Source organism: Argopecten irradians, chromosome 1, assembly GCF_041381155.1.
Source record: "Argopecten irradians isolate NY chromosome 1, Ai_NY, whole genome shotgun sequence".
NCBI lineage: Eukaryota > Metazoa > Mollusca > Bivalvia > Pectinida > Pectinidae > Argopecten > Argopecten irradians.
In genome coordinates, this window is record NC_091134.1 from 58,439,608 (window position 1) to 58,465,993 (window position 26,386).

Genomic DNA, 26,386 nt, shown 5'->3' on the forward strand with positions numbered 1-26,386 from the left:
CTTCTTGACATAAAAATCCTGTATTCATTCTTTCAACTTCGTCTTTGCTTTACTGGAGTATCTGATAAAATGTACTAATATTACCTTTTCTGTCTGTATACGTTGTATCTGTGGCGCGTTCCTATGTTGAAAACAGATAACTTACAATTACTTTAACACTTTATGACAACATCTAGAGTAAATGTGTATTGCATTAGCCATTTTAAAATAAAATACACTGAATTTGATTGTTCGTAGATAAACTAGATAGATTATAAACAAATTAGGATTTAAAGTCTTTTAACGTCTGGACATTCAATTAGTTGGTCTCGTGTGTTATCACGGAATGTGCTGAGAAAATAGCTTAAAACAATTCAATAAAATGAGTAAACAATTCACTCTAGTAAAAAAACAATTCTGTTATGAGTGGAAGCGACGAAGAAATCAAAACCTCTGACACAGTATCATGTCCCCGGCCATCAATATCTGCATTGTTCCCAGGTTGGGAGTGACCCCCTCTTAACCCATCAATGAATTCTGCAAGTAAATAAATATTGTTTTAGTTGACTTATAATCATAAATCTAAAAAATAAAGCAAGTCTTTCAACTTTATTCTCATTAAACCTGAGCTCAAATTATACTTTACATAATAGCCAGAAATATATTTTCCCATTCAATCTGTGTTTATATCTTTGTATTTGCTATTTTGAAGCCGTTGTCATAATGACAACTTCCAACACTCGCACTAATTACTTAAACATACAATTAACGCTTTTAAATTTCATGTGTGATAAGCGCTGAAACAATAATATTTCTACTACAATATATTACCATTGTCTTTTGTGTCTGTGGTTGTGTCTGACACACGTGGTTGTTGTTGGCCGGTATCTTCCTTGTTCAAATTACACGTGTCGTTATTTGTCACAGGAAGTTGTTTGGTAATGTTAGGTTTGGAATTGTGTTTGGCTGGAGTGGATCCCTTACAAACAGAAACATACAGATTACTATGTGTAAACCAGGGAAATTAACGTTAAGACTTGATCAGGAACACACACATAAACTTTACATTTCTTATTTACTTTTGAATCCATGTTTAAGAAAGCATAAGAATACGTTATATTTGTAACCAGTTAAACTTAATAACCATATAAACTCTTTCGAGATCCCTACGTACCATTATACTGCACTTTACATATAGGGGTGTATATAAGGGGAACTATATAGGCAGGTGCTTCATTTTTACCATTCATCTGAAATGAAATAATGCGATTTGTTTGGTGCCTTTACACATAAAACATATAAGACAGTTAACGGAGTAATGTATGTAAATATAGGTATAAATGCTATTAAAGTTTTATAAGAGTGTATATACGTAACTATGAATAAAAAGTATTTCCATGTACCGATCAAACTTATAAGGAAATATTTAATACTACGTCAGTAATGTATATACCTATAAATAGATAGGCTATTCCATGACAACACATACGTCTGTCTGCTTACCTTTTTATTCTTGTAATACTGCCATGTTTCCAAACGAAATCGTTAACGAAACTCTATTGGTGACAAACAATGCATTCCTCATAAAAATTCCTTGGCAAAACGAAAGATCTATTCCACAATGTGCACCATGAAATCCAAACACTTAAAACACTCGACACTGCTTTACAAAACGAAAGCGGAAGTTTATACTTATCAACAATGAGTCATACAAACACCTGTGTGAGTTTAGAGTTAGAAATTATATTTTGTATATACATATGTATGTATGAAAGTAAAATTAATAGTTGTCATCTATAATATTTTAAAATGACATACCTAAATTTGTAATTTTGCTCGAAAGTAGAACTTTTTTTCATATTACAAGCTATGGCAATATATAGCGAAAACGAAAGTAGGAAACCCAATTTCAAAACGAAAACGCAAGTAGGAATTTTATGATAATGTTCTATTTCAGAATAAACTCAGAGAGGAAAGGTTCTGTTTGAATATCAACTCAACGCCTAAACCTTAGCTTCGGTTTTTGGTTTCATATTGAAGATCGATGGAGGATGAAGATATAGGTTGAAAGTGCGAAAACGTAAGTAAAAATGTTTCTATGCATGTCGTAAAATGTTCAATTATTAATCGTATTAATCTTGCAAAAATGATATAAATCGATCACACAGTTGTGGCATTACAGTATTTTATTTCCTGAAATATTATACAGCGTATTAGCTTTTATTTTCTTTTTAGGAAAAAAAAATGTTTTTTTTTCTTTATTTCACAAGCACCCTAAATAATTTCTAAAATCTTAATAAACGACAAAAGGAAATAGGGATTTTTTTATAATGAACGTATCTTTTTTTAACACTGCTTTGTAATATTGTTAAACATCACGAAATACCGATATCACTTGAGAGAGATCCGTTAAGTCAGTTATTTTACAGTTGAATAACACAATTTTAATCTGCCATTATAAATAAATTAATTTGATGATAACAAATCTTATCATTACATCAATAAAGGAAAACGAAAGTTATACTTAAAAATGATGCCAGTTATCACATTTGAGATTTATCACAATTATGTCCCCTTCATTTGGATAGTAAATGTAAATTCTAGGAAGTTGAACCAATAGTATGAATGGATGTGGCGTAAACAAAATTTAATGATGTCGGTCTTTTTGTGATACTTTGAATTGATTGATGGATTTTGAGAACATTTTTATTTTATTTAGAATAATCGGTTATCCCAGGTGTTTCTACATTGTATTTATATGAGGATAATACTTTTCATTATTCTCTCCTTTGTATGAATACTACCTATATTTGATATGAACTTTTCCTGTGTTGTTCTGAATGTTGGTGTATGATTAAATTGTGACCGTCCTTTCGAGGTTCATTTTATAACCATAATAGCAGTATAAGGCATAAGCTTTCAGTTTCCCTGGCTACAGTAGAAGGCGTACCCTCAGTCTCTGTTTTGTGGGTTTGTGTAGTGCTAAAAGGTGGCTGATTGCAGGAGTAATTGGAAAATGAGAGGAATTGCCTTGATTAAGCTTATGACAACCTTAAGTGTGTCAGGAACAAACGAGGAGTCACAGAACTGCTACATTAGAGATGTATATCTGTGGTTCTGTTTTCAATTCTAATAACAGCTTGTTTTCACTACGTTTTCTCACGCCATAGGCATTCATTTTACTTATTAGAATATTCTAATTTGTTCAAATATATATTTTATATTCATAAAAGTGTATGATTGTTTTTAAAGTTTTAGTTAAAACGTAATTTCAATTAGTTTCTTTAAAAAATATATATGCAGTCATTAAATATTAATATTTTGACTTGATGTGAACCTAACTACATATTTAAAAAAATAGCTGTGTTTTGTAAAGATAAAACAATTCATTAATAACTGTTCAAAATATATCACCCATTAAACTCTGGCTGAGATTTAGATTTATTTCACTGATTGTGGGACAGAATGAAACGATACCACATCGACTTTCGTTACGGCGTGTTTGATTGAATCACAGAAGTCGAAAAGAGACGTGGGTTTTTAAAAGACCTACACTACTTTCGTTTTCGTTTCGTTAATCCTATGGAAAGTGCTGTAACAAAAACCTTTTGGTTTGCAGTTTATACTTTTCATAATACAATATCGTCAGTCACGTGTGTATTAAACACTGAGGGCATTTGTAATAACATGTCTCAAATATCGAACCAATGTTTTCATTTTGACAAAACACATTTCAAATTCTTGAATGTGCATGTTATGAATACATAATAATAAAGACAGTTTCGGTTTTTTAAACACATTTTTATTGTTTTCTACATATTTTTATTGTATCTAATAAATACAGTGAGATTGGTCACACGCTTCATACTACATGTAATATATATATATATGTTTCAAAACAATTATGTTTTTATTCAGACAAACACAAAAAATATATTTATGTTGCAACGTTTCACATGTCATAAGCAGTTGCCTTAAAATAATGCAATACATTTAATAAAAATCAAAAACAAAAATATGTTTAGATCTCGGTTGTTTTGTGCCCATACCTATAAAACTTATTTGTCTTTGTTTTCGTACTAAAGACTTTTTGATTGGTCGTATCCTTTTTCGTACCTCTAAAAAAAGATTCCGAGAATGGCACGAAAAAACCGACGTTATCTGTGATGAAGATTAGCTTTAATTTGTCATCATTTTGCATCTTTGTTCATTTTCAGAGCTTTCGTTTTCACAGTAAAGATGGCTAGCCACCGGCCTCTATATAGCGTTCAAGTAAGTACTAAATTCCAGTTGAAATAATTTCTTCTTTGTAATCAAGATATTAATCACTGTTTACTTTGCAATACCAAACTACCCATGCAGTGTTAAATATTAATGTCCTTATACTCCCAGTATTTATAGGAATTGAACCGTACGATATCATTATTAGATCTAATTAATTTATCTCGTCTGTTTACCTATAAGTTTTTAAAAGATAAATATATCACGATTGGAACTGACATCTTAGCAAGTCCAAAATACAAATCGCACTTTATATTTCTAGCCGCGGAGAATTTCAAACATCCCGGGGTTGAACGACCAACAGCAAATGACAAGTGTTAAAAATGTAAGTACAAAAAGAAACTTTTATCACCATTTCCTGGAATGTGCCTGCCAACTTTTTATAATATGGACAAAAACCAGAAGTGCATGCGTTAAAAATGAATCTTTCCTTACACTTTATGTGGGCAATACTAAGTTGTTTATAAGAAAAATACGTTTAGGTTATTTTTATTTTTGTAAAGTTGACACCGTTATGTAATGATAATTTCTTTCCATTTTGATTGACCAAGTGCATTTCAAAGTAATGCATAAAGTAATCATAAATTATCCCTCGAAGGTAAATAAAACAAAAACATGGACAACTTCTAACAATATTGTTAAATACGATACACGTTACCCATAAAAGCAATACCTGAGTAGGATCTATCTAAAGTACAAATATGCAACCAATAATCAAATTAGGATAGATAATGGTCTCTTTTTTTTGGAAAATATTACTTTTTATACTAAATAGACACAAAATGGCGTACTTCACTTGTCCAGGCACGGTGCAGACTTCGACACAACGGCATCGATAAAATAGTTTAATGTTATTGTCAAAAAGGTGTTAAAATGTGAGTGGGAGAAGACATTAGGCATAGACTATATAGTCTTCTCCTGATATTGGTGGTACAAACAAACATAAAACATATAAACATGGTGAGGTTTATATGGAGATAGGGAGAGGAATAACTTTATTTCCTATATAAACCTTATTTTCAGTGTTGAGGAATACATTATATTCTTTTATTTACACTTAGGCAGCTTAACATGCATATTTTAGTTTTGTCAATTTTCTTTTATCTTTGAATTGGTACACTTGTTTAAAAATATTCGCTGACAAATGTATTCAGATTAGGCAAATAGACGACCTGCACCGACACCATCATATTGTTTTTAGTCACGACATAACAAGCATGTTTAGACTGACATATAACCAATCAAAAGCTATATAAATATCCCACCATTGTAACGTAGTTGTTCATTGATTTTATCAATATTTCAGTGGGAAACCGATAATACAAAATCCACACCAAAAGTGAAAATTGAGGTAGGAAATGCTCAAGTTATCATTATATATCTATAGTATTGAGTTAAATACACAGCAATTTTCTGTTTTCCTGAGGTAGCCCATCTACTGCCCGATGCAGGTCACTAAATTACTCAGATGTTAATGTGATAATAATGGATCCATTCTTGGGATTTGATTTATGTGTTATGGTGACTATTTGCAATTCGTGATTTGATATACTACTTGGTTTATTCTAACTGTTCGTGATTCACGTTTTTTAAAATGCACTTACGAAACACTTTTTTTATTTCCGTAATTAATGAGAAATATAACCTATGTTTTAATACTTTTAAGATTGTGAACTATATTTATGATAATCGTGTGATAGAAGTTTTTTTTTCAAATGGATGTAAAATTTCAAAAACCGATATCGGTTGGAGATAAGAAAAACTTGTTCAGTTTTCGAGTGATTGACAAATAGAATAGTTTACCTTAAAATGTTGTGGGTGCCAAGAATGTGAATTATTTTGAAATGCTATTATACAAACACTGGATTTAAGTATATATATTGTAACGGAAAATTGTATTCCAGAAGTTACTGTTAATTAATTATTGCATACTTATATGATATGGACACAAAGGCTTACAGCCTACGCCCATCATTTTTCGTAATAAATCGTACTAAGAGCCATTCCCTATAAGCATAAAATCCCATGTATGGATGGAAAGTCAATGTTTCAGATTTCCACCAAAATTGGTATACAGTCATTGTTAGTCAGCCTCTACACAAATCAAGTACAAATACAATACAAAATTGCATTTAATCTCAATATGTTTTTAACATATAAATGAAATTGTGAAAAAATTGCACTCATAGAAGTACAGCAAACTTTATCATTAGAATGTTTAAAATTTTATGCATTAAATAATGGATATGTTTCTTTTTCAATTTTTGAAAAAAAGTAATCAGAAAAATTGTTACCATGACGATTTTATCAAATACACTTGTTAATACAAACCAACAAAAACAGGGAAAGTTAGAGTGGCTTTACAGACAAAGACAATGAAATATAAAATTGCATTTAATGTCAATATGTTTTTAACATATAAATGAAATATTTACAATATACAGTCGTAAACAAACAGATTGTTAAATCTGAAAGTGCATATTTTACCTATTTTCGTGACTTAATTGTAAAAAATTGTAATCATAGAACTACAGCAAACTTTATTATTAGAAAGTTCAACTTATTATGCATGAAATAAAAAAAAATGGATATGTGTGTGTGTGTTTTTTTTTTTTTTTTGTTTTTTTTTTTTTATTTTTGAAAAAAAGCAATCTCAAAAACTATTACTATGACGATTTTATCTTGTAGAATCTTGTATTATCATTAATTATCTCTTTTGCATGTGGACTTTAAAAAAAAATAAAACACAGTAAATATGCAGTTTTAGAAAGAAAATTAAAGTGGTATTTACATTCCCTTATAAGTGAAAATAATATTTGGGTGATTTCACTCAATTCCTAATTCAAATGTCGTAGCATTTTCTGATTATGACGCCATGTGTGATGTGACGTCATTGATGCTGATAGGCATAACGGGCAATTGCTCTGTATGATTTTATAAGAGTTCTATAGTGAATTAAAGTTATTCCCGCCAATGTTACTGAACATATAAAATAAATGTATAATGAACTATGCTTATAACGTGTAAAGTGATATCATAAGTTTTTGGAGGTTCGTTATAACCTTGTTTTACTGCATCCTCGATATTCCAGGGGTTAATATCATGAAGCTGGATGCATAACATTCAGGCCTTTACAGTCTACAGAGATTTCCTTTGAAGATTACAATGAGAAATAATGTAGTCAGATTAAAGTGAGAAATAATGTAGTCATCTGTATATAATTTCACATATCGATATAACATACCGATAATAAGATGTTAGCTTCAAACCAATTAGATTATGATCACTGGTTTGAATTATCCGTCAATGTACATGCATTTGTCGAAACCTTTTCAATGCAAAGTAATCAAAAATGCTTGCAGTTTTGTGTTTGAATCTTTTAATTAAAGTAAACTAAATCCATTTTCAATGTTTGTAGCTTGCAAATTTGACCAAAATTTTCCCATGAATTTAGCGGCACAGCAACTTTAAATAATGTAATAAAACAGAAGTGAAGTAAAAGAGTATTCTACATTTCTTAGTAAATAACAGTTAATGATCATCTCATAGGGTGGATTCCTTAATGACGGATCATCAACACACTTTATCATTTCACCGACACTGTGGTTACGGAATTAAATGGAAGGTAAGGAAAAAATCCTGTATGTAAATGTATCAAAACTCTCTATACAATGTAAATACTATAATAACTCCTCATTTGTAATTTGTTACATGCCAATAACAGAGCCAAGATTTATACAAAATCTTGTTTCCCTTCCTTCCAGGATGTTTCTGGCCAAATTTGGCTACAATATTAACTCTATGACTAGTTGCAATTGAAAATACATTTGTATGTACTACTTTTTACCCCGCCTCTCCTGCCACAGAGGGTTGGTTCCATGATTTATACAAACTATATATACATATATCCATACATCATATAAACTTACTTAAGATGATAATTCAGTGAAATTCAAATCAAAACAATACAGTCGTCTGCATGATCTATCTAGTTCACTTTTTCCTTGAAAAAACCACACTTGTCTGCAGGATTTACCAATACTTCCACTTTCAAATTATCAGTGAAGAGTTCATATAGGGGAGATAATTCGTGCTTAAATTGAGGCCCACAAAGGCGAATTTTTTAATTTGCAAATGCGGATATCTCTTTTAAATGAAATAACACATATCTAATTTTTTACTCATTTAAAGTTCATTATAAAACCAACATATTTGTATAATATTAGCTATTTCTATGAGTGCATTTTATTTGCAAAAGCCATTTGAATTTGCTATGGACTCTACTATATTACATTGGGAAAAAACGTGGTTGGTTACCATCGAAATAGTGAACATTTGCATTTTTAATATATAATTTTTATTCCATATATAAGGTCTTTATTATGTAAAAGTTTTATCAAAATCTACGACTATGACTTTTCATGATATTTTGATACTTTCAGAGAATGGCTTCTTAATATTTGAGGGAAAACTTGATCAAAATGCGCAGCAATTTAAAAAAAAAAAAAAACAAAACGTCTTTTCTGGTGTTAATGACAAAGAAAATCAATGAAAGCATTATGAAAAGTAATTTTAATTAGTATAATTCAGTAAGCAACCTTTCGTGATGGTCTAAAGGGCCAGTAAAATCTATTTGAAAGCTGAAATGAAGTTTGGCCACGCTAATATTTCTTGTTAATAATTGTTATCTGGTTATCTGCTTAGGATCACCTGCGATCACCAATCTCTTTCCGATTGACATCGCTTGAGAACATTAGGAAAGGCGTGAACGGTAACCTACTGAAATGATAACAATTTGAAGCAGACGGCGTTGACTTTAGGATGGTGGTTGTATGGTAGTTCGAGAGCTAGTAGAATTAAGTTACTAAATGTATGCACATAAAGTAAAGTACTGTATGCTTTGATATTACCTTGCAGAGATACACAAAAGAACCCTATCGAAGAGACCAATACCTGTTAAATGCTCATCCATTTGAGGTAGTGATATTTGTAATTTCATTTCAGATAGTTTTGCTATTTGTTCCTTTTCTTTGTATAGGGAAATTGTTTCATGTTTTAAAATAGTTTCATGTTTTAAAATAGTTTCATGTTTTACATTCGTGATTCACCTGAAGTTATATGTGTCTTAATTTTCATGTTGACGAATTAAGAAAAGGTTTCATGTGTTATTCACCATCAAAATTTACCAACAATTGGAGAATACCTACAATGCATAGGTTTTACTTTTAAACAGACAGATATGATTTCAAAATGACTTTTTCCTGCCAAAAATAATTTCAATTACGTCTACAGTGTAGTGAAATGCGTACATACGGTCACACCATAAAGCTAATTTGTGGTCTATAATTTAAATTGATATTTCTAAAGTGTTATTAGTAATTGTAAGGGACTTATGTTGATATGTTTTCATTAAGCATACCTAAATCATTACAAACTGATGCTTATATGGTACCACACATTTTTGTCTGGGCCTTTGAATGATTTTCGCTGCTTTATTAATCAAATATTTTCAATAGATTACTGAAGAGAAAAAAGTACTTTTCGCTCAGTTATGGCACATATTACTTTAATGTATTTCGTTTTATTTGATCAATCGTGTTTTACTATTCAGTTACAATGTGTTCATACGCATTTGAACTTTCCAGTAGTAACAAAATAAATTAAATTTTATTTGATGTAGTTTTCATATTTTAATGATTTTGAATAGATAAGTATAATAATTATGTTATGCATAATAGCTACATTGATACTATAATGAGTATTATTCAATCCCATACAGAGCAAGGCAACAAACTCACAAGTATGCCTTCGTTGCGGCGAAGAAATAGCTGATTTATCAAATGTGAGTATTATCAATATTATCTGTCATTTCTTAGCTTGAAGTTGTATTTAATGCTGAACCCTTGATTGATCCTATAGTTACGCTTTAAGTTTACTAGTGAGAGTTTTCTGTCTTTGCGGATATCGATTATATAAAGTTACGCTCACAAAACATGGTATAAGCTAATACATTCTTTATTTTTATTTACTTCAGGTATTTGTGGGGAAATGTTGCAAAAACCAGTGTATGTGTTGGAACTGCTTTGCTAGTGCAAAATCTCCAAATTTTTCCTTTTCCATTCATTGCAACTGTTGTGGACAAACACTTTTCAAACATGAGTTTCACTTACAGGTAGGTGATGCTTGTACTATGGCATACAACATAGAATATTAAATAGTAAGAAATACACAAAACAGATATCAGTGTTGTGATCTAAACAAGCAAATCCGTGGACTTTATATCCCCCCTTTCGTAAATCAAAGGCCCATAACTCCGCCAAATAGGGTCCAAAATGAAAGTGCCAATCGAACTTGGCCAAGGCCCCGAGACAAGTAAGCATGTTACTAAGTTTCAAGAAAATCCGGTAATATTTGCGAGAGTTATTAAACGGAAACAGCCAAATAGGGTCCAATCAAAGTCCCGATCGAATTCATCTGAGCCCTTGGCACATTTAACCAAGTGATGAAGTTACAAAAAAAATCGAGATTAAGATTTGTGGCAGGTATTGCATGGAAACCAAGCGTTACAGACAGACGGACATACGGACAGACCCAAATTAATATCCTCCGCTTTCACCGAATAATATTTTGCAGGAATCCTACTATGTGTATATTGGATTTATTTTATATTTATTTTCATTTATTTATCATCAAACCAGTGTTACAACCCACTTTGAAAAAATAACGCAGTTTGAAATAATTAATTAATACATGAATTCTGAAATCATTATGCAATCCAACAACTACATACCAATATACATATTTGAAGGGATAAAGAATTACATGTATATTTACAAGGACTTACAATAACGCAGTTTGAAAAAAAAAATCCAATGTTGACTTGCACCAGATTAAACGCAGTTTGAAATAATTTTTCAACGTCCGTTTGATAAAACATGTATATAGAGGATCTTACATGAGTGTTAAGTTTCATATTACATTGGATTGTCCGTCTACTGAGGCAATCATGTGACGCCATATAAAGATTATGACGTCAAAATTACTTATGACGTCACAATCGTGTTATTACACACGTGTCTTAGTTAAGCATTCATTTGGCATTCATATTGACTCTGAATGCCAACTGAAAGACGTTAAATACTTAAATTTACATTTGGTTACAAGTTTATGATGAAATACCAAGGGATTTTGCATCTATAATGATCATTCGTTATCGTCATTGATGGAACAACCATTTGAACAGCCGTTTTCTGTGATCGCTGACACGACAATTGTGACGTCACAATGGTAATGACGTCATGATAAGCGATTGATGTTCAAAGACTATATGAATGCAAACTGCTCTTGGTAAGGTTACATAGTGGGACTGCAGTGAAAATGTAAATATATATTTATGATGGTCGTATGGCATGGATAGACGGGGCAGGTATGTGATAAGTCTTTTTTTTTACATAACGTACTTCTAACTTAGAAATGTTCTATAATTACATTATTATTATACCTGAAAATGAACCATTTTTATTTATTTGTTTTAAAACTTTTCAAACATATTCAAAACACAATACCCCATGATGAAGATGCCATTACCTTTTTATGTATTTGGAAAACGTTTGGATATTCATTTTTGTATTCAAATGATACATGTCGTAATATCATACAGAATATACACTAAAGTATAATTTCTTGAACAACTACTTCAAGTTAAGATAATATTTAAAAAAATTCACAAAAATGAAGTGTTCTTTACAATCAAACATAAAACATGTGATTATAGTTTTATTTTTCAAATTAAAATTGATATATCATAATATTCCATAGCACTAACTGGTAATTCTGCTTTATTACAGGTTTCTTCAATGTGCACAATGCAAATCATTGCATATTTCAAATCATATCATAACGTATTGGATATTAAAATGTAATTATATAAGAATATTTGTACATTATTGTGTAATTCCATCCATTGACAGCATGGTAAACACATATTTCTAGCTATAATTCAATGTTTCCTTCACTGTCTTTATATGGTGGCATGCACATGTATCTCACATAGCAAGACATTGAAGTAAACTTAGTTATGTAATAAGTCGGCTTGTCAGGATAATAAGGCGACTTCTTGGCAATATACTTATGTATGAATTCATACTACCGTATATGTTTCCACTGGAAATGTTCTTTAACAGTTCTAAATGGGACACGTCACTTGATTAGTGATCATTTTTTCAACGCGTTCACAATATGGCAGTTCTGAACAAAGTGTGGTAAAGTCAAGATAATTAAATGAAAACGAAACATATCATTATCTTAACAAATCTAAACTGCATTATTTCGTCAAGGCGATTTACTATCTATAAAATTCGTCTTAACTATCTTGCTATGTTATGGCAGATACATGCCATATTTCTTAATATGTTTGACATTATTGTAAACCGTGGTTTACAACGATACATATTTATCTACATTACACAGCATCTACAATAATAACCAACAATACATGTAATATTTGACAAGTTTACTCACAGTAGTAAAAACACGTCTGTACAGATTAGGGGTTGGAAAGAGAGAGAGCGATTCGCGTCCGCACACATCGGTGACGTCATCAAATCTGCGGTTCACAACAACATATCATTTTTAACTAGAATAATTTTTCAGAAAATAGGAGCAAAATCGCGAGTTTGTGGTAGGATTTCTTACGAAAACGTTTACGCGATAACTTAAGAATTTTCAAAATTGTCTGTGGAAGACAATGATAAGATAAAATCTAACAGGCATTGCATCGTGTATTTTCAAATATGAGATATGCTCTGATTTTCCACTAGTATTATAGGCTAATACATTATTGTCACGAAGTCAATATATGGCATATCAACTCTATGCCACCCCATAGAGATTGAAAATTTTAATAATGTAACGTCGTAACCATGTTGGTATGGCGCTTATGAACTCCACTGCCCAGAAGTGCGTTCATTAAAGATGCTCCACCGCCGACAGAGCATAAACGATACTTGAAATTTGAGCAACAAATGGTGTTTAATCGTATATATATATGTGTCTAATTAACACAAAAATACATAGTGCCAAGGAATTCTTTCAGGATGCAATTTATTATTTTTAATATTTTTATCTTTACGTAAAATAAGAAGCTCAAACTTTTCAATGGTGTAAAGTAAAATTTATTTTGTAACTGAAGAAAAATACTAATTCGTCTGCTCCTGTTTTTGATAGAGGAAAAAACACCACTTGTCAGCGGTGGAGCATCTTTGATAAGGTGCTGTCCAATGGCCATCGTTTTCCATTTAACAAATACATCAAAGGTTCATTTTCAAATAAAAAAGACAAAATAACTTTAAATTTTAAAATATAAAAATAATGACCTTTGATTCGTTCCATTTGGTGTAAACCATATTGTAGAATTTTAAATAATGAGCCGAGTGATGGTCCTTAGGGTTATATCATGACATTGACCTCAACAAATTTAATTGATAAATAGTATCGAATTATGATTTAAAGATGATGTGATTAAAAGATGAAGTTAACTATAATTCTAATATTTCATTCCTATGGCATGAACTCATAAATTTGTAGCATCAAAGGCATTTGTAAAAATATCATCTATATTTGTAGATGTTTCTATTTGACACAGTATTCAAGTAATGAGAGTTGTTTCATACATTAACAACATTTTTTCCAAAGTGTGTTGATATTTACCATATTAACGCAAAATGAAATAATAAAATATATTTCAAAGTGCGTTGAACCTGCACCATATTTAACGTTTCAAAGTGCGTTAATTTTTCAAAGTGAGTTGTAACAGCCCCGATTTCTCATTTTATTATTTTTTTACATAAGTTAAGGAGAAAAACTTTGAGCTTTAAATTAATTCTGCACTTTTGTTTCGAGAAATCGAGGCCAGATCTGATATCTCTTTATTGTTGTGACATATACAAAGTTTGCTTACTTGGATGTTATATGTTAGTAAAATGATATAAATGTTGTCTCGTTTATGCAACTATATTTTATCTCTTATCAAAATTAAGGCTTTACAAATGTGTTAACGTTTACGTCCTTAGTAAAAAAAATTATTATTAAATGCTTTTCTCAAACGGATACGTGGATAACACTACAATATATAGAGATGGTGTGTTGAAAATGAGATATTTGAAATGCCTTAAATCCGCGTACTATAAGAACCTAAAGTGTGAACCCTTCGGCACACAAAACTCCAAATTCAGATCGAAGTGTATTAAGCAATTCAAATTTTAGATTTAAATTCCCTCCTTGATTTTCAAATGCTAACAAAGCTATGGGATGTTGGAACACTAACAAAACTCACTATTAACAAGTCATTATTTGATATCTGTATTCGTCTGTAAAACGCAATAATGGGTTACATACGGTACCCCAAAGTAATCTACTATTTTGAGAAAGTACAAAGTAGAGTCTTTTCGACTGTCATTGTTCTTATGTATCTGATTTACAGAACCTTTCCGCTGTCCTGATGTCAGCGCCACCAAAATGCAATTCCTGTGAACTGGAAAGAGAGGTATTGATCCAATCCTGCATGTTATGATTCTGACTACAAGATTTGACATTTGACTGAACTTGTTCTGAATGAAACATTGTTGAAAGTAGTAATTATCAATTGCAGATAGTAGATAACGCTACATAAACACAAACGTAGTTCAGGAAGACTCGACTTTTTGTTTGTTTACATTTTCTATATCCTGTGTCAACCGAACTATACACGATAAAATACTATTGTTTGGCTGTATTAAATCACATTACAGAATATGGTAACTTGTAGAGTTGTAAACCGGAATACAGTACAACGTTTTATTATAATTACGTAATGTTAACGTTATTGATAATATTAGAATACTCAATATCACAAAGTAATGAATTATTTAGTTTCCATAACCCCTTACCCTTTTTAGATTCTTTTAATTTCAAACTTATTTTAGGCAACGAGTGGTCTGATCGATAACCTGGGTCTTTACAGAAAAGATTTACACTAGACAACATATCCTCTGAATTTTTCTCCAAGTATATCTTCTAGTGTCTTCATTACGTTCTCTAAAAATGTCAATGAAATTGTAATTTTCAATTAACTGTAGGACGCAATTTCTAGTCTAGGGGTTGTTTATGTCCTTATGATTTTCAACATAATCAATATCAGAATTTAATAACAAATTCAAATCACCACTCATAATAGTACTAGCATTATTGAAGTAATCACTGGCTCGAGGCACTTGATGGTTAACGGATTTGAGAACCTTCTAGCTCAATGTCTAATGCTTAAACTATATGTTGAATTTTTCTTTTCTCTATATGTTTTGAATTCAAAATTCTTATTGAGACGGATAGCAATAGCTCTAGCATTTTACGTAAACGAGCTAACATAGCATTCACATCCCCACTCATTATTAATTTTTTAAAATTCTTCATTATCATGAGTAAAACAATAAATACTATACTGTGTTTTTCATTTAGTTACATGAAAATATATCTCCGTTTATCTCTATCTGAAAGCCCTTGGCCGTAATAAAATTATCCCATATGGAATGTTTCACAATGATAAATTCCATAGCAGTTGGTTATCGTTTATGTTTACACACACTAATGTGTAATAACCGAAGGCGCCTCTCATTGGTAAATTTCTACATCTCTTTCCGATTGGCTTTCAACTCTGGACTACCTTTCTTTTAAATACCATTGCATTTACTGTATAACAGATAAACAGGTAGTTGTTTATTCAAAGTATTAAACAACAGAATGATGACTCTCTATTTAGGCACTATGTTTTATGGCGGAAAGATATTATGACGCAGTTACGATGGTAAGAAATATGGTGAGAAATACAATTGAAGTTGTGGGATAAACAAGTCCCCCATGTCTACCTCTTTAGTTAATTTTAAAATTTTAAAAAGACGCTCGCTAAAGCTTAAATTATGTATTTTCAAAATTTGAAAATTAAATACCTCGAGTTTGATAAACATGATAAAACAACCATATGCTGGGGAACCTCGATGCCACACCCGTATCCACCACAACATCAAAATATAGCCATAAATTTTGGATAACTTACCATGTTTAAGATAATAAAAAAAGGAATACAAGGAAAGAATAAAAAATAAATAAATAAAACATTCCTATAATATCTAGGTCTTCGCTTACTAATTACCTCCGCACTTAAAGTCCCATTATGTTTTCGTAACATTTTTAATCGTAAATAAACAAGTTAAGCCAAATGATAGAGATGATAACCCTATGGCGATATTTCTTAACTAAAAAATGCCATAGTTAATCAGAACTGTAGCAATGAGGGGGTAACACCAGGGGATTCCGTTGTTACGCTCTCTTGGTGCCACAATCCACACATGAGTAAAAATCACACATGAGAACCGCTTTGTATAACCTTTGACCCCAGCTTTGTTTGTCAACTGATAGATGTTGACAGACGACTCTAATGCATTGTCATCCTGGTTTCGTCGTTTTTATAAGCGATTCTCTATAAACATTAATTAAAATCCTTCTTAAAATCTTCAAATTATGTAAAAACTATTTACAGAGATTGGTCACATGAAAACAGTAAGGGAGTTAACCATGAAAAGTCAATTACTTGGAAATAAGCAAGTATTAAGCGAACAAACACTTTTTGCACGAGACCATACAATGCACTTTATACAGGTAAGACCGAAGCGTGTACACACGCTCGGTTAGGAGGCACCTGAGGAGTATTCTCTACTTATTAATACTTCGCTCTTTTGTAGTTTTTGGATACAAATGCGTTTTTAAAGTCGCCAGAACGGAGTATATAATTCTACTGTAGTAGTATGTTTTAATTTTGAAAAGAAGAACCAGTTTTATAAGGATGAATATTGTAAACCATTGGATAAATCTGAATATGTTCCTAATTTCCCTGTGGTATCAGTTAGATTTACCTTGTGATGATCCGGGTACGTACAGGAACATTTACGTGTTCATTTTATATATTTTTTAAATATGCATTTTTGTCGAGATTGCATATATTTGAACAAAATTAAGTAAAGATAAATTCATAAGGGTCATCGATGTTTAGTTTGTAGAACATTCATAAAAACATAATGAGACTTTAACTCTGATAATGGAAAGCATTATCGATGTCAGAAGTACGTGTACATTGTAACTCGGCTTGCTCCTCATTTGTTTGCTTGTTCGACCAAACTCTTGTCGACTACGCGTACTGTCCCAGTACCAACCATCTGACTGAACGAGAACGATAATTTGGTAATAAGTTCATTAATAATCAATAAGCTTTAAGGATCTTGTGAAGACAATTTTTTGGAGATGAAATACTGCTCAATCTACTTAGTGCTAAGTATTATAGTGAAAAAATGAATTCTAATCTATGTCATTTATGATTTACAGCTTGAATACATATTGCCAGATGACCGACAAATCTGTTCTGGATGCTTTGACAACCAGATGTTCACGAGAAGTGTAAAGAGTACAGACAAGCAGCAGATTTTCATCGGTTACAAAACTAATGACATCATTACGCCAATGAAGTTGTTTCCAATCCAACGTGTTCACAGGGTAACCTTTCAGAAATGTACTTAATGTTTGCTCGAATCACGAAATTCCGTATGTATACTTTTTGTTGTAAAGGACGGACATATTTGACACATTAGATACAATCTAATGGTTCAAATGATTCGATAAGAGTACACCCCTATGTTGGGATTAATAACCTCTTTGTTCGTCGCTAAGAAGCATTTGTATTATTTTAATAAAACCAATACAAACACAAAATAGATTAATATAAAAATTATGTCAATGATCTGTAGTCATCCTTGCTCACATTGATTAAACCATAGTCATCATAGCTGCAAGAAATTATTACGTCAAGTGATCCGAATAGTTATAAAGGCTTATAGTCATCATGGTTTGTACGTCGTACGCCATCATCGACCGTACGTATTTTAAACATATTCATTTCTTTTCTATTTTTCGAGTTTGTATGAAATTGAAGGTTTCTCTGAACAGAGTGTTTTTATCGAGTTCGCCCAAACTTCAAGATGGCCACAAAATCAATAAAGCATTGGTTGTCATATTTTTGACATGCATGTTGTGTAACAAACATTGGATGTTCTAGCATATCCAATGGTGCGCGTTAGCTCACCATGCTAGAGGTGGTAGATAGATATGATTTGATAATGAAATTTCAATATATTTTGATTAAATTATGTTTTTGATATTTGTCAATTTTAGAATATTGTAATATTCGTCAGTGAATTATCAAACGGATGTAAGCTCAGTCTTTTTGTGATTCGAATGAAATTATTAGTACGCGAGAGCCTAACTGGCATTCTTAATATTTAAGCATTAAATAGATGATTGTCTGCAAAGCTCTGGCATATATATAGACCATATATACCATAGGAAGAATATTTACATTATTAACCCATTTCGGGGGTCTATGCATTAACATTGTTAAGTTAGACCAAGAAAACGGCTTATCAACGACGATTTAATCCACAAGATTGAACAGCCACTTTGACTGTGATCAGTTGACGCCATAATGGATACGTGGTCTCTGTTATACCCCCATATACTTCACTTTGCCTTGGTTTATATAGTAGAAGTGGCAAGTGAACTTAAATATTGGAAATTATCATACATTGTGTTAAGTGGAAATACAAATATTAACGCTTGTATAGGCAATACATCTCCGTTCTCAAGAGTTATGTTGAATTGCAAATTTGCAGGGATGTCAAGGAATGGAAGGCAGTAAAGTGTCATGGTTCCTATGGTGGCTATTTGAAATATGCTTCCGTAATTACAAATTTACTAAACAAGCATCGTTGAAATTAAGCTGAAAGTCTCTTGAAAAGTTGTAAATAGTCTTTTTATCAGAGTTTGACATTAATCGGGGTGCCTAATTATGTCGTCGTGGTGGCAAATTGAATAAGATCTAACCATTCCCGATTTCCTTACAGAACAGAGTATCCTTCCTCACATGTTATTATCATTTAATTTTGCTAGATTGCGTATGGTAAATGGAACAACTATCAAGGTTTGGCATGCTCCTGCTGTCGGGAACGGTTGCAAGGAAACGTGAGTATATCATCTTAAATATGTAAAGGCATACGTCACATTTTACTCTTTACGTTCACATCGCCTAGTGAAAACTACAATGGTCGATATACAGGGATCATCTGCAAACCATTTGAAAGATTGATGTTTTTGCAACACGAATGTTTCTAGTTTGCATTGTCACCTTACTATACACGAAACACCTTTTATCATTTTAAATGACACACGATGATATGTTTCAGGAATAAGACGATGCCATATTAATGCTACATCAGTCTTGGACTAATTAGTAATAAAGAATTATTAGAAACGATTTAATCCTCAACTCATGTAGATCAACACTAATATAATTACTGGATAAAAAAGTATTCGACCTGTTCGATAATGTTCAATCAACGTTCAGCTACCTGTTATTAATTATCTTGTATCCTTTTAAAAATATACTTCGAATTCGTACAATAAAGAGGTTTATTATAATTGTATGAACCTTACATCTTATATTTGGCAGTGCTATGAACTGGAATGTCATCACCATGCATGCTTTAAATGTTGCGATAGCAATGCTTATTGTACTATATGCTGTGAATACTCCTGTCCTATCGACACTGTGGAATTCCATGGCATTCAACATTCCAATTTATTCAACAGAAAGGTTAGTATCTTTTGAAATTGGTGTTTAAAATAAAAATAGATGGATCTTTTTTTTATTTATTTTTCTGACACTCTCACACTTTTTGTGACGTTTGGAAAAGTGATTCACATGTTAAAGAAAAACATATGGTATTTTCATACCTCCGCCGTGAAATAGGGGCATTTAGTACACTGTACATCACGTGACAGGAATATTGGTTTATAATTTGCTACACATATGGGTACTATGTCGCAATTGTACCCGGGGATGCTGGGTACTATTATAATTGTGTAGTATTGAACGTGAATCTATGACGTCACCATAATGTTGCGCTCTACAAAAATAACTGAGAGTCTGTGATTTCTGAGCAAAGGAAATGAGTAAAAACTCCCGCAGATGACAGTTTGCTAGTTCAACATTCATGATTTATGAAACGGATTTCTGTTTGAAGAAAGAGAAAAATGTTATATTCGATATGTTGTTTCTATCGTAGAAATAATGGGAAAATTAAGTCATGATACCAGAAATCGAAAAACGAACATTAAAAAGGAAACGTGAAGATAGTGCACTAACAAACCATTATAGCCCAGTTGATAGGACACTATTGTCCATTGTATTGTCTCGTGGCATCCCTCGATAATACTGTTTATCTATTACGGCCTGGTTGAGAGTGCAATATTGCCTCATAGTATTGTCGAAGGCTCGGGCACTGACATGTTACATTATATAAATTATCGCAGAAATTTGTTTCTTTTAACAAGATACTGTTTCATAAAGAGTAGAAGTATATCAATATTGGGCTAGTGAACTATAGAAAAGCAACATTGTGTTCTTTTCCGTACAACACAGCTAGTACGCCATCCTGACGTCTTGATCGAAGCGCAACGTTGTAATGACGTCATGTAATGGTGACGAATATTATACAGTATCCTCAGATCCTATTGCCCACTTCCCCAGGCACTATTACAAATAGTACCCATGTGTGTTGCTAATCATAATCCAGTATTCGGTCACGTGATGTACTAAGTGATTATAGTGCCTTCTCAACTGGGCTATAATAGTTAAATAGTGTTTCCAATTCCCATCCAGTCTCGTTATATATAGTAGAGGGCATATACAAATGTTTTTCTCATATATATGTCCATTTTGAGGAATGGATATGCCTTACACTTACTCATTATTAAACAGACGAAGTATTTGCTTCAATCTGTTAGATATATCACAAAGACTGTTATAGCTGAAAATATTCACTAGTTGTCATTTGAAATAATTACTGTAGTTGTTTATACATCATTATTAGATGGGTTACTGTGCTCTAGTTCATAATATTTAACCCGAGGTGATGGTAATCAACAAATGTTATATTGCACGAGGCCTTTGGCCTCGTGCAATATAACATTTGTTGATTACCATCACCGAGGGGTAAATATTATGAACTAGAGCACAGTAACCATGGAATATTTGTTTTATTACATAATCACCAGTTTTTCAGTTGAATATTATTTTTATAAAACGAATACGACAATCACTTAACAAAATCATCAACACCGTACCGTACGGAAAAAAACCTTAATATTCTATTGAAGATTGACGTATAGCCCACGTACGTCACGTTGTAACTCCGTTTTGGATGTCTTATTGTCTGTTTTCACATTATTAGACCTGCTTGCAGCCTTTTGATCTAATACATTCATCGTGTCCGTCCTTTACTCGGTACAGTAAACGTCTACATGACGTGCTTGATTCGAGATCTATAAATCCAGCGCGAAATTGAGCGTGAACCTTTGTGACGTCATAATAACGTAACTCACTGTTACTCGCAATTCCTCGGAAGTTTTCTACAAAACTAGACAACAACAGCGAGGTGTTCCTAAAGCCGTGCAATATAACATCTCGAACCGTGCAATATAACGTTTCCATGGAAGCGTGCAATATAACTTCGAACCGTGCAATATAACAAGGTTTTATTGAACGGTCGGTGTAATAGTTGAAAATATTATATTTCTTCATATATAGATTGGTGTAAACAAATTATGTAATAAACATCATTATTAGATGGTAGACTTGGTGAACTATTCAAATCGCCATCCATCCGTAGTCCGTCCGTCCTTCCATCAGACAATCCGTTTGTAGACTATTCATGTTACCATTTTTCCCAGCATAAGTTGACAAATATTTAAAAAAAAATAGCATATGAAGATTTCTCTTTACCCACAGTTGTGCATATCCCATTGGAAGGCACAAGGCGTAAGTTTGTAACGCGTATTTTTCAGAAAGTACTGAAGGAACCTTGTAGACTCTGCTTGGTCCCTAGTTGTGTATACAAAATATATTCCACTTTTGAAGCGATTTTGGAATTTTAAATTTTCAGTATGTGTTCTTGATTTTTACACAGTATCCCCAGGTCCAAAGTTATACATACTGATTTTCAGACGAACATCCATAATGAATTCTGGGCATAGCATGTTGGTTAATAATTCTGGGTACTGTCCCCATATAAGCAAATATATCAATGGAAAAGTAAAAGAAATATATCCTTGAATGGTAGGCACCAAGGTCCCTCTGGGATCACTTGTATGATTACTACCATAACCCCAACCAAACTAACGTACATTGTGGCATATGAATTAACATAATTCAAACAATTTTTTATTTACTTGAAACTATAGGTCACTGTGAAGGAGGAATGTATGGAAACGAAACAAGATTTGTATGGAAATAGATGCACTGTTCATCAGAAGGCGAGTATCAATGTCTCTAGGCTTTGTACAATGTAGCATTGTATTTCAATTCTCACTGAAGTTGGACTCAATAAAACTTCTTAAAAAATCCTGTTTCTTTTGCTCATAAACTTGGGTATCTTAACATCGGTCTTTGCGCATGAAAATATTTTATCTAGACCTACTTTTGCCTAAGAAGGCGTAGCTTCCTACTAGCCTAGGGTAACCTGGGTACTGTAGATCTAAAAAGCGGTAGTTTAAAAAAGTGCAAATATAACAGACATTAGTTTTGCTCACGTCGTCAGCAAAAGAGGAGTGAGGCGTGTACTTTTTTTGAGGGGGAGGGGTTGTAGGCCAAAGTCATTAGGCCTATTATACACATAACGTTTAGCATATGCTTTGATATGGTCTATTGGATCAATTTATGTCTTTTTATCGTTTTACTGACTCTTGTTTAACGTTAGAGTCGAGCAACATTGCCTAGATACCGAAGAAGAATAAAATGTGTCATGTCCATGTGTAACGTGTGTCGAAACTACGTTATAAGAACGTCTCCGTTACAAACAAGCGATGAAGCCTAAACGACAATAAGAAAAACTATATAAAAATCAATGAATGTTGATTTACCTTTAATTAGTTGTTTAATCTTGCGTAAGGCTACATAAACCACTAGAACCTTCCCGTTCCCATCACGTTACGCGACTCTCCATTTTGAACTGAAGCGGGGGACAACCGTATCACACAGTCTAGACATTATCATTCCGCAGCTTTGGCGGACGATTTTTTAGAATAATTTCTAAATCTACTGTAAATGTTTTATGTTTCCCCTGGATTACATTGATAATATAATTGTTTCTAAATAAATGTATGACAAATTGTAATATTTGAGCTATTTATTTTAATTGGTTGTATTCTAATGACGCACTATTTCTTACGTTCTTATCCACTATTTTCTTACGTCTCTCGTTGTAGACTTGCACAAGCCACGAGACTCGCAAAAGTTTTTAGTTAAAAAATAACAAAAAAGCTAATACGATTGAATTGAAGTATAAAGATGGAATCTTGTTTTGGTCGATTTCATGGGGTGATTAATTGGATTGCTCTTGAAACAAATTCAACAGGAACTGCTTCAATCCGTAAATGTTGCTGAGCAAGTAGTAAAATATTGTAATCTATAGTAATTATAGATCATTCCATCAGTTCCCAGGAAAACACATGTGCAGCCTTAACAATGGTATTAAAAACAAAACCACATGAAATGTCTTTTTACCCATGTTAAATAGGAGATACTCTATTTGTTATGATTATTGCCAAATGAATATGCTTATTATTATTTTTTTCCAAATAACTACCAATTTGCAATGAAGGCAGAGCTTGAACGATATTATACAAGATATTGATTGCATTGAAGTACTTGTCCACTAACAAGCCTATCTAAGAATGAAACTTGCTCATTGGACAGTGCCGCTTTTCTAATTGCAATTTACGAAAGGAAAATTAATTCTTCCCATTCTGTGATGACAGCCAATGATAAGCATGACATAAGCTCTATCCGGAGTACACGTACGCGTGGTGTGGTATACAGCAAGTTTGACTTCAAAAGTCTCAGCTGAAATGACGATGTCACAACTTTACACTAATGATTTGTAAGCTTACAATAGTCGCTTAATCATTTGCTTCATAATGAGGTAAAAACGGTATAAAGCTAGTATATTGATAATCCGAAATAAAATAATTTGCTTACATGTCTAAGGTCACAGTACTCAAATCAGTACCCAAATCGGATCACGGATTCGAAAAATTGCTCCATAAAAATGCACTTCCGCGATATTTAAACCTAATATTCAAACAGTGATCGATTTTATTATGCTTTAATGAAGACTTTGAAATCGGCAAGTTGGTGTTATTTCCGTCAATCTCCTATAATGTCACCGTGCGACGGTCTATTTTCTCATATTTTAACCCCATTACACTGCACAACATATCATCAAAACATAAAAGTATGTACCCAAAACAAGAACAGAAAACCATTTAGGGAGTTATTCGATGAACAGGGTAGTCCATACCTTTATTTAGGACGCCACTAGTAACGATTCATATTCTGCCGCCATCTTGGAACTATTACTCCATGATCCTATGTCAAAAAGTCAATCTAAACGAACAGGTACTTTTACTGTGATTTTCCGTTTTTTTCAATGTTGTATAAGAGTTATTTCCCTTCTATCATTGTTGTGATCTTTTTTGTTATGTATTATGATATGCATATCTGTGATTATTTATTTAACTTACTTTAAGATGTTGCAATTATCAATTACAATGTTTCATTATTTGTCTTCTCCAGCAACAAAGAAAATACAAAACACAACTACAGATATGAGAATGTGTTATCATATAAAATGTTTAAAAAATGTATAATACAAGTAGAGAAATTAATATCACAAAATGTTCTAAATTATATCATTTGTATAATTGATTATGAAAAAATGTATTTTAGTACACAAAATGTTAACAAATTACCAATAAATGTCTATATTATTTGAATACTGTTTTAAACAAACAAAATATAAGGAGATTATACAAATGCAATATTAGGTAATGATATGTAAACTGGTTTATAAAATAAATATCTTACTGAACAGTAGTGTCTACAGAAGAGAATAGGTAGTTTGTTTCATATACAGAGTACTGTCAGTGAGGTTTTTTTTCTATTAACAGGGAAAATAGTAAAAACCTTTCAATAGAAATTATCTGGCATGGCAATATCAAGTACCTGGCCTTCTGACATTGGTAGAAATCATTCTTCAAGCAGAACAAACAAATTTCAGCAAGGAATACCAGAATACATAAATCGTGTTATATCTAAATACATTTTGAATCAATCAATCAATCAAATTATTTAGATTGGTTATGAATTTTTATTCTATATTTGTATATTTTCAGATCACTGCACTGCCCTCCAAAGTTTCTGATATTTCCCCCTCTATTCTATTTCATTTTTATTACACAATGTATATCATTTGACAATCCGATAAAAAGTGGGTTTTTTTTCTATTATCAAGTGTATACTTTATTAATTCATCAGTGAAGTTTAGGAAATCAAGATACATTAAGAATTATATATCAACAATTTATTTAATCTAGAGTGACATATCAATATTACTGTGCATTTCCAAGTGAATCAGCATGAATGAAATATTAGTTTAATATTAGTAACAATTATTGAAGTGGCTGCTATTTTAAAATCCAAGCATCTATTGAAGATTGTACACGTCCATTAGTGCATCTATAATATGGATGAAACATGTTTGGTCAAGGAACATCCCTGTACAAAGTATGCCCCCTTAATAGACAAGGATTTATACAAGGTCATAGGATCTCTGTGACAAACTCACACACAACAGCAGCAGTATGTTTGTCCATGAAAAAGTCCTCTTGATAATTGCCCATGAAAAAGTCCTCCTGACGTTTGTAATTTATGAAGTCATTTCCAAGTGCAGCCTACCTTGATGACAAGTCTACAAAACCTGAAATAAAACAGAAAAACTGAGACATACTTAGCTGTAAAATATTGATAATGTCTGAGCAAAGGCTTAAAATCTTTTAAAATTTCAAATGAAAATTCACAGCTTTACTAATAAAGTAGTATTTCATGTTATAGCTAATAGACATACCTCTACATAAAAAGTATCTTTTGAAGCGC

General features: G+C 32.0%; 2 protein-coding genes across 3 annotated transcripts in view; one reads left to right on the plus strand and one right to left on the minus strand.

Moving 5' to 3' along the window:
• The window catches only part of LOC138336028 (uncharacterized), a 65,887-nt gene that overhangs the window by 25,269 nt on the left and 14,232 nt on the right, over positions 1 to 26,386 (plus strand). The window contains exons 4-15 of the mRNA XM_069285330.1: positions 1,937 to 2,059; positions 4,197 to 4,251; positions 4,523 to 4,585; positions 5,567 to 5,611; positions 9,178 to 9,237; positions 10,040 to 10,102; positions 10,295 to 10,432; positions 14,741 to 14,803; positions 17,668 to 17,835; positions 19,285 to 19,356; positions 19,844 to 19,987; positions 22,636 to 22,707. Coding sequence (XP_069141431.1) covers positions 4,219 to 4,251; positions 4,523 to 4,585; positions 5,567 to 5,611; positions 9,178 to 9,237; positions 10,040 to 10,102; positions 10,295 to 10,432; positions 14,741 to 14,803; positions 17,668 to 17,835; positions 19,285 to 19,356; positions 19,844 to 19,987; positions 22,636 to 22,707 — 921 coding nt within the window. The 5' untranslated portion in view covers positions 1,937 to 2,059; positions 4,197 to 4,218. The remainder of the gene's footprint in view (positions 1 to 1,936; positions 2,060 to 4,196; positions 4,252 to 4,522; positions 4,586 to 5,566; positions 5,612 to 9,177; positions 9,238 to 10,039; positions 10,103 to 10,294; positions 10,433 to 14,740; positions 14,804 to 17,667; positions 17,836 to 19,284; positions 19,357 to 19,843; positions 19,988 to 22,635; positions 22,708 to 26,386) is intronic.
• The window catches only part of LOC138335347 (uncharacterized), a 39,309-nt gene that overhangs the window by 7,538 nt on the left and 5,385 nt on the right, over positions 1 to 26,386 (minus strand). Inside the window, exons 1-5 of one of the 2 annotated variants that reach the window (XM_069284393.1) lie at positions 1,483 to 1,687; positions 1,154 to 1,229; positions 811 to 958; positions 431 to 516; positions 85 to 121 (exon numbers count right to left, since the gene is read on the minus strand). In XM_069284393.1, coding sequence (XP_069140494.1) covers positions 85 to 121; positions 431 to 516; positions 811 to 958; positions 1,154 to 1,156 — 274 coding nt within the window. In that variant the 5' untranslated portion in view covers positions 1,157 to 1,229; positions 1,483 to 1,687. Of the gene's footprint in view, positions 1 to 84; positions 122 to 430; positions 517 to 810; positions 959 to 1,153; positions 1,230 to 1,482; positions 1,688 to 26,386 lie in introns of those variants that run through there. The other variant, XM_069284402.1, reaches the window with a different exon arrangement.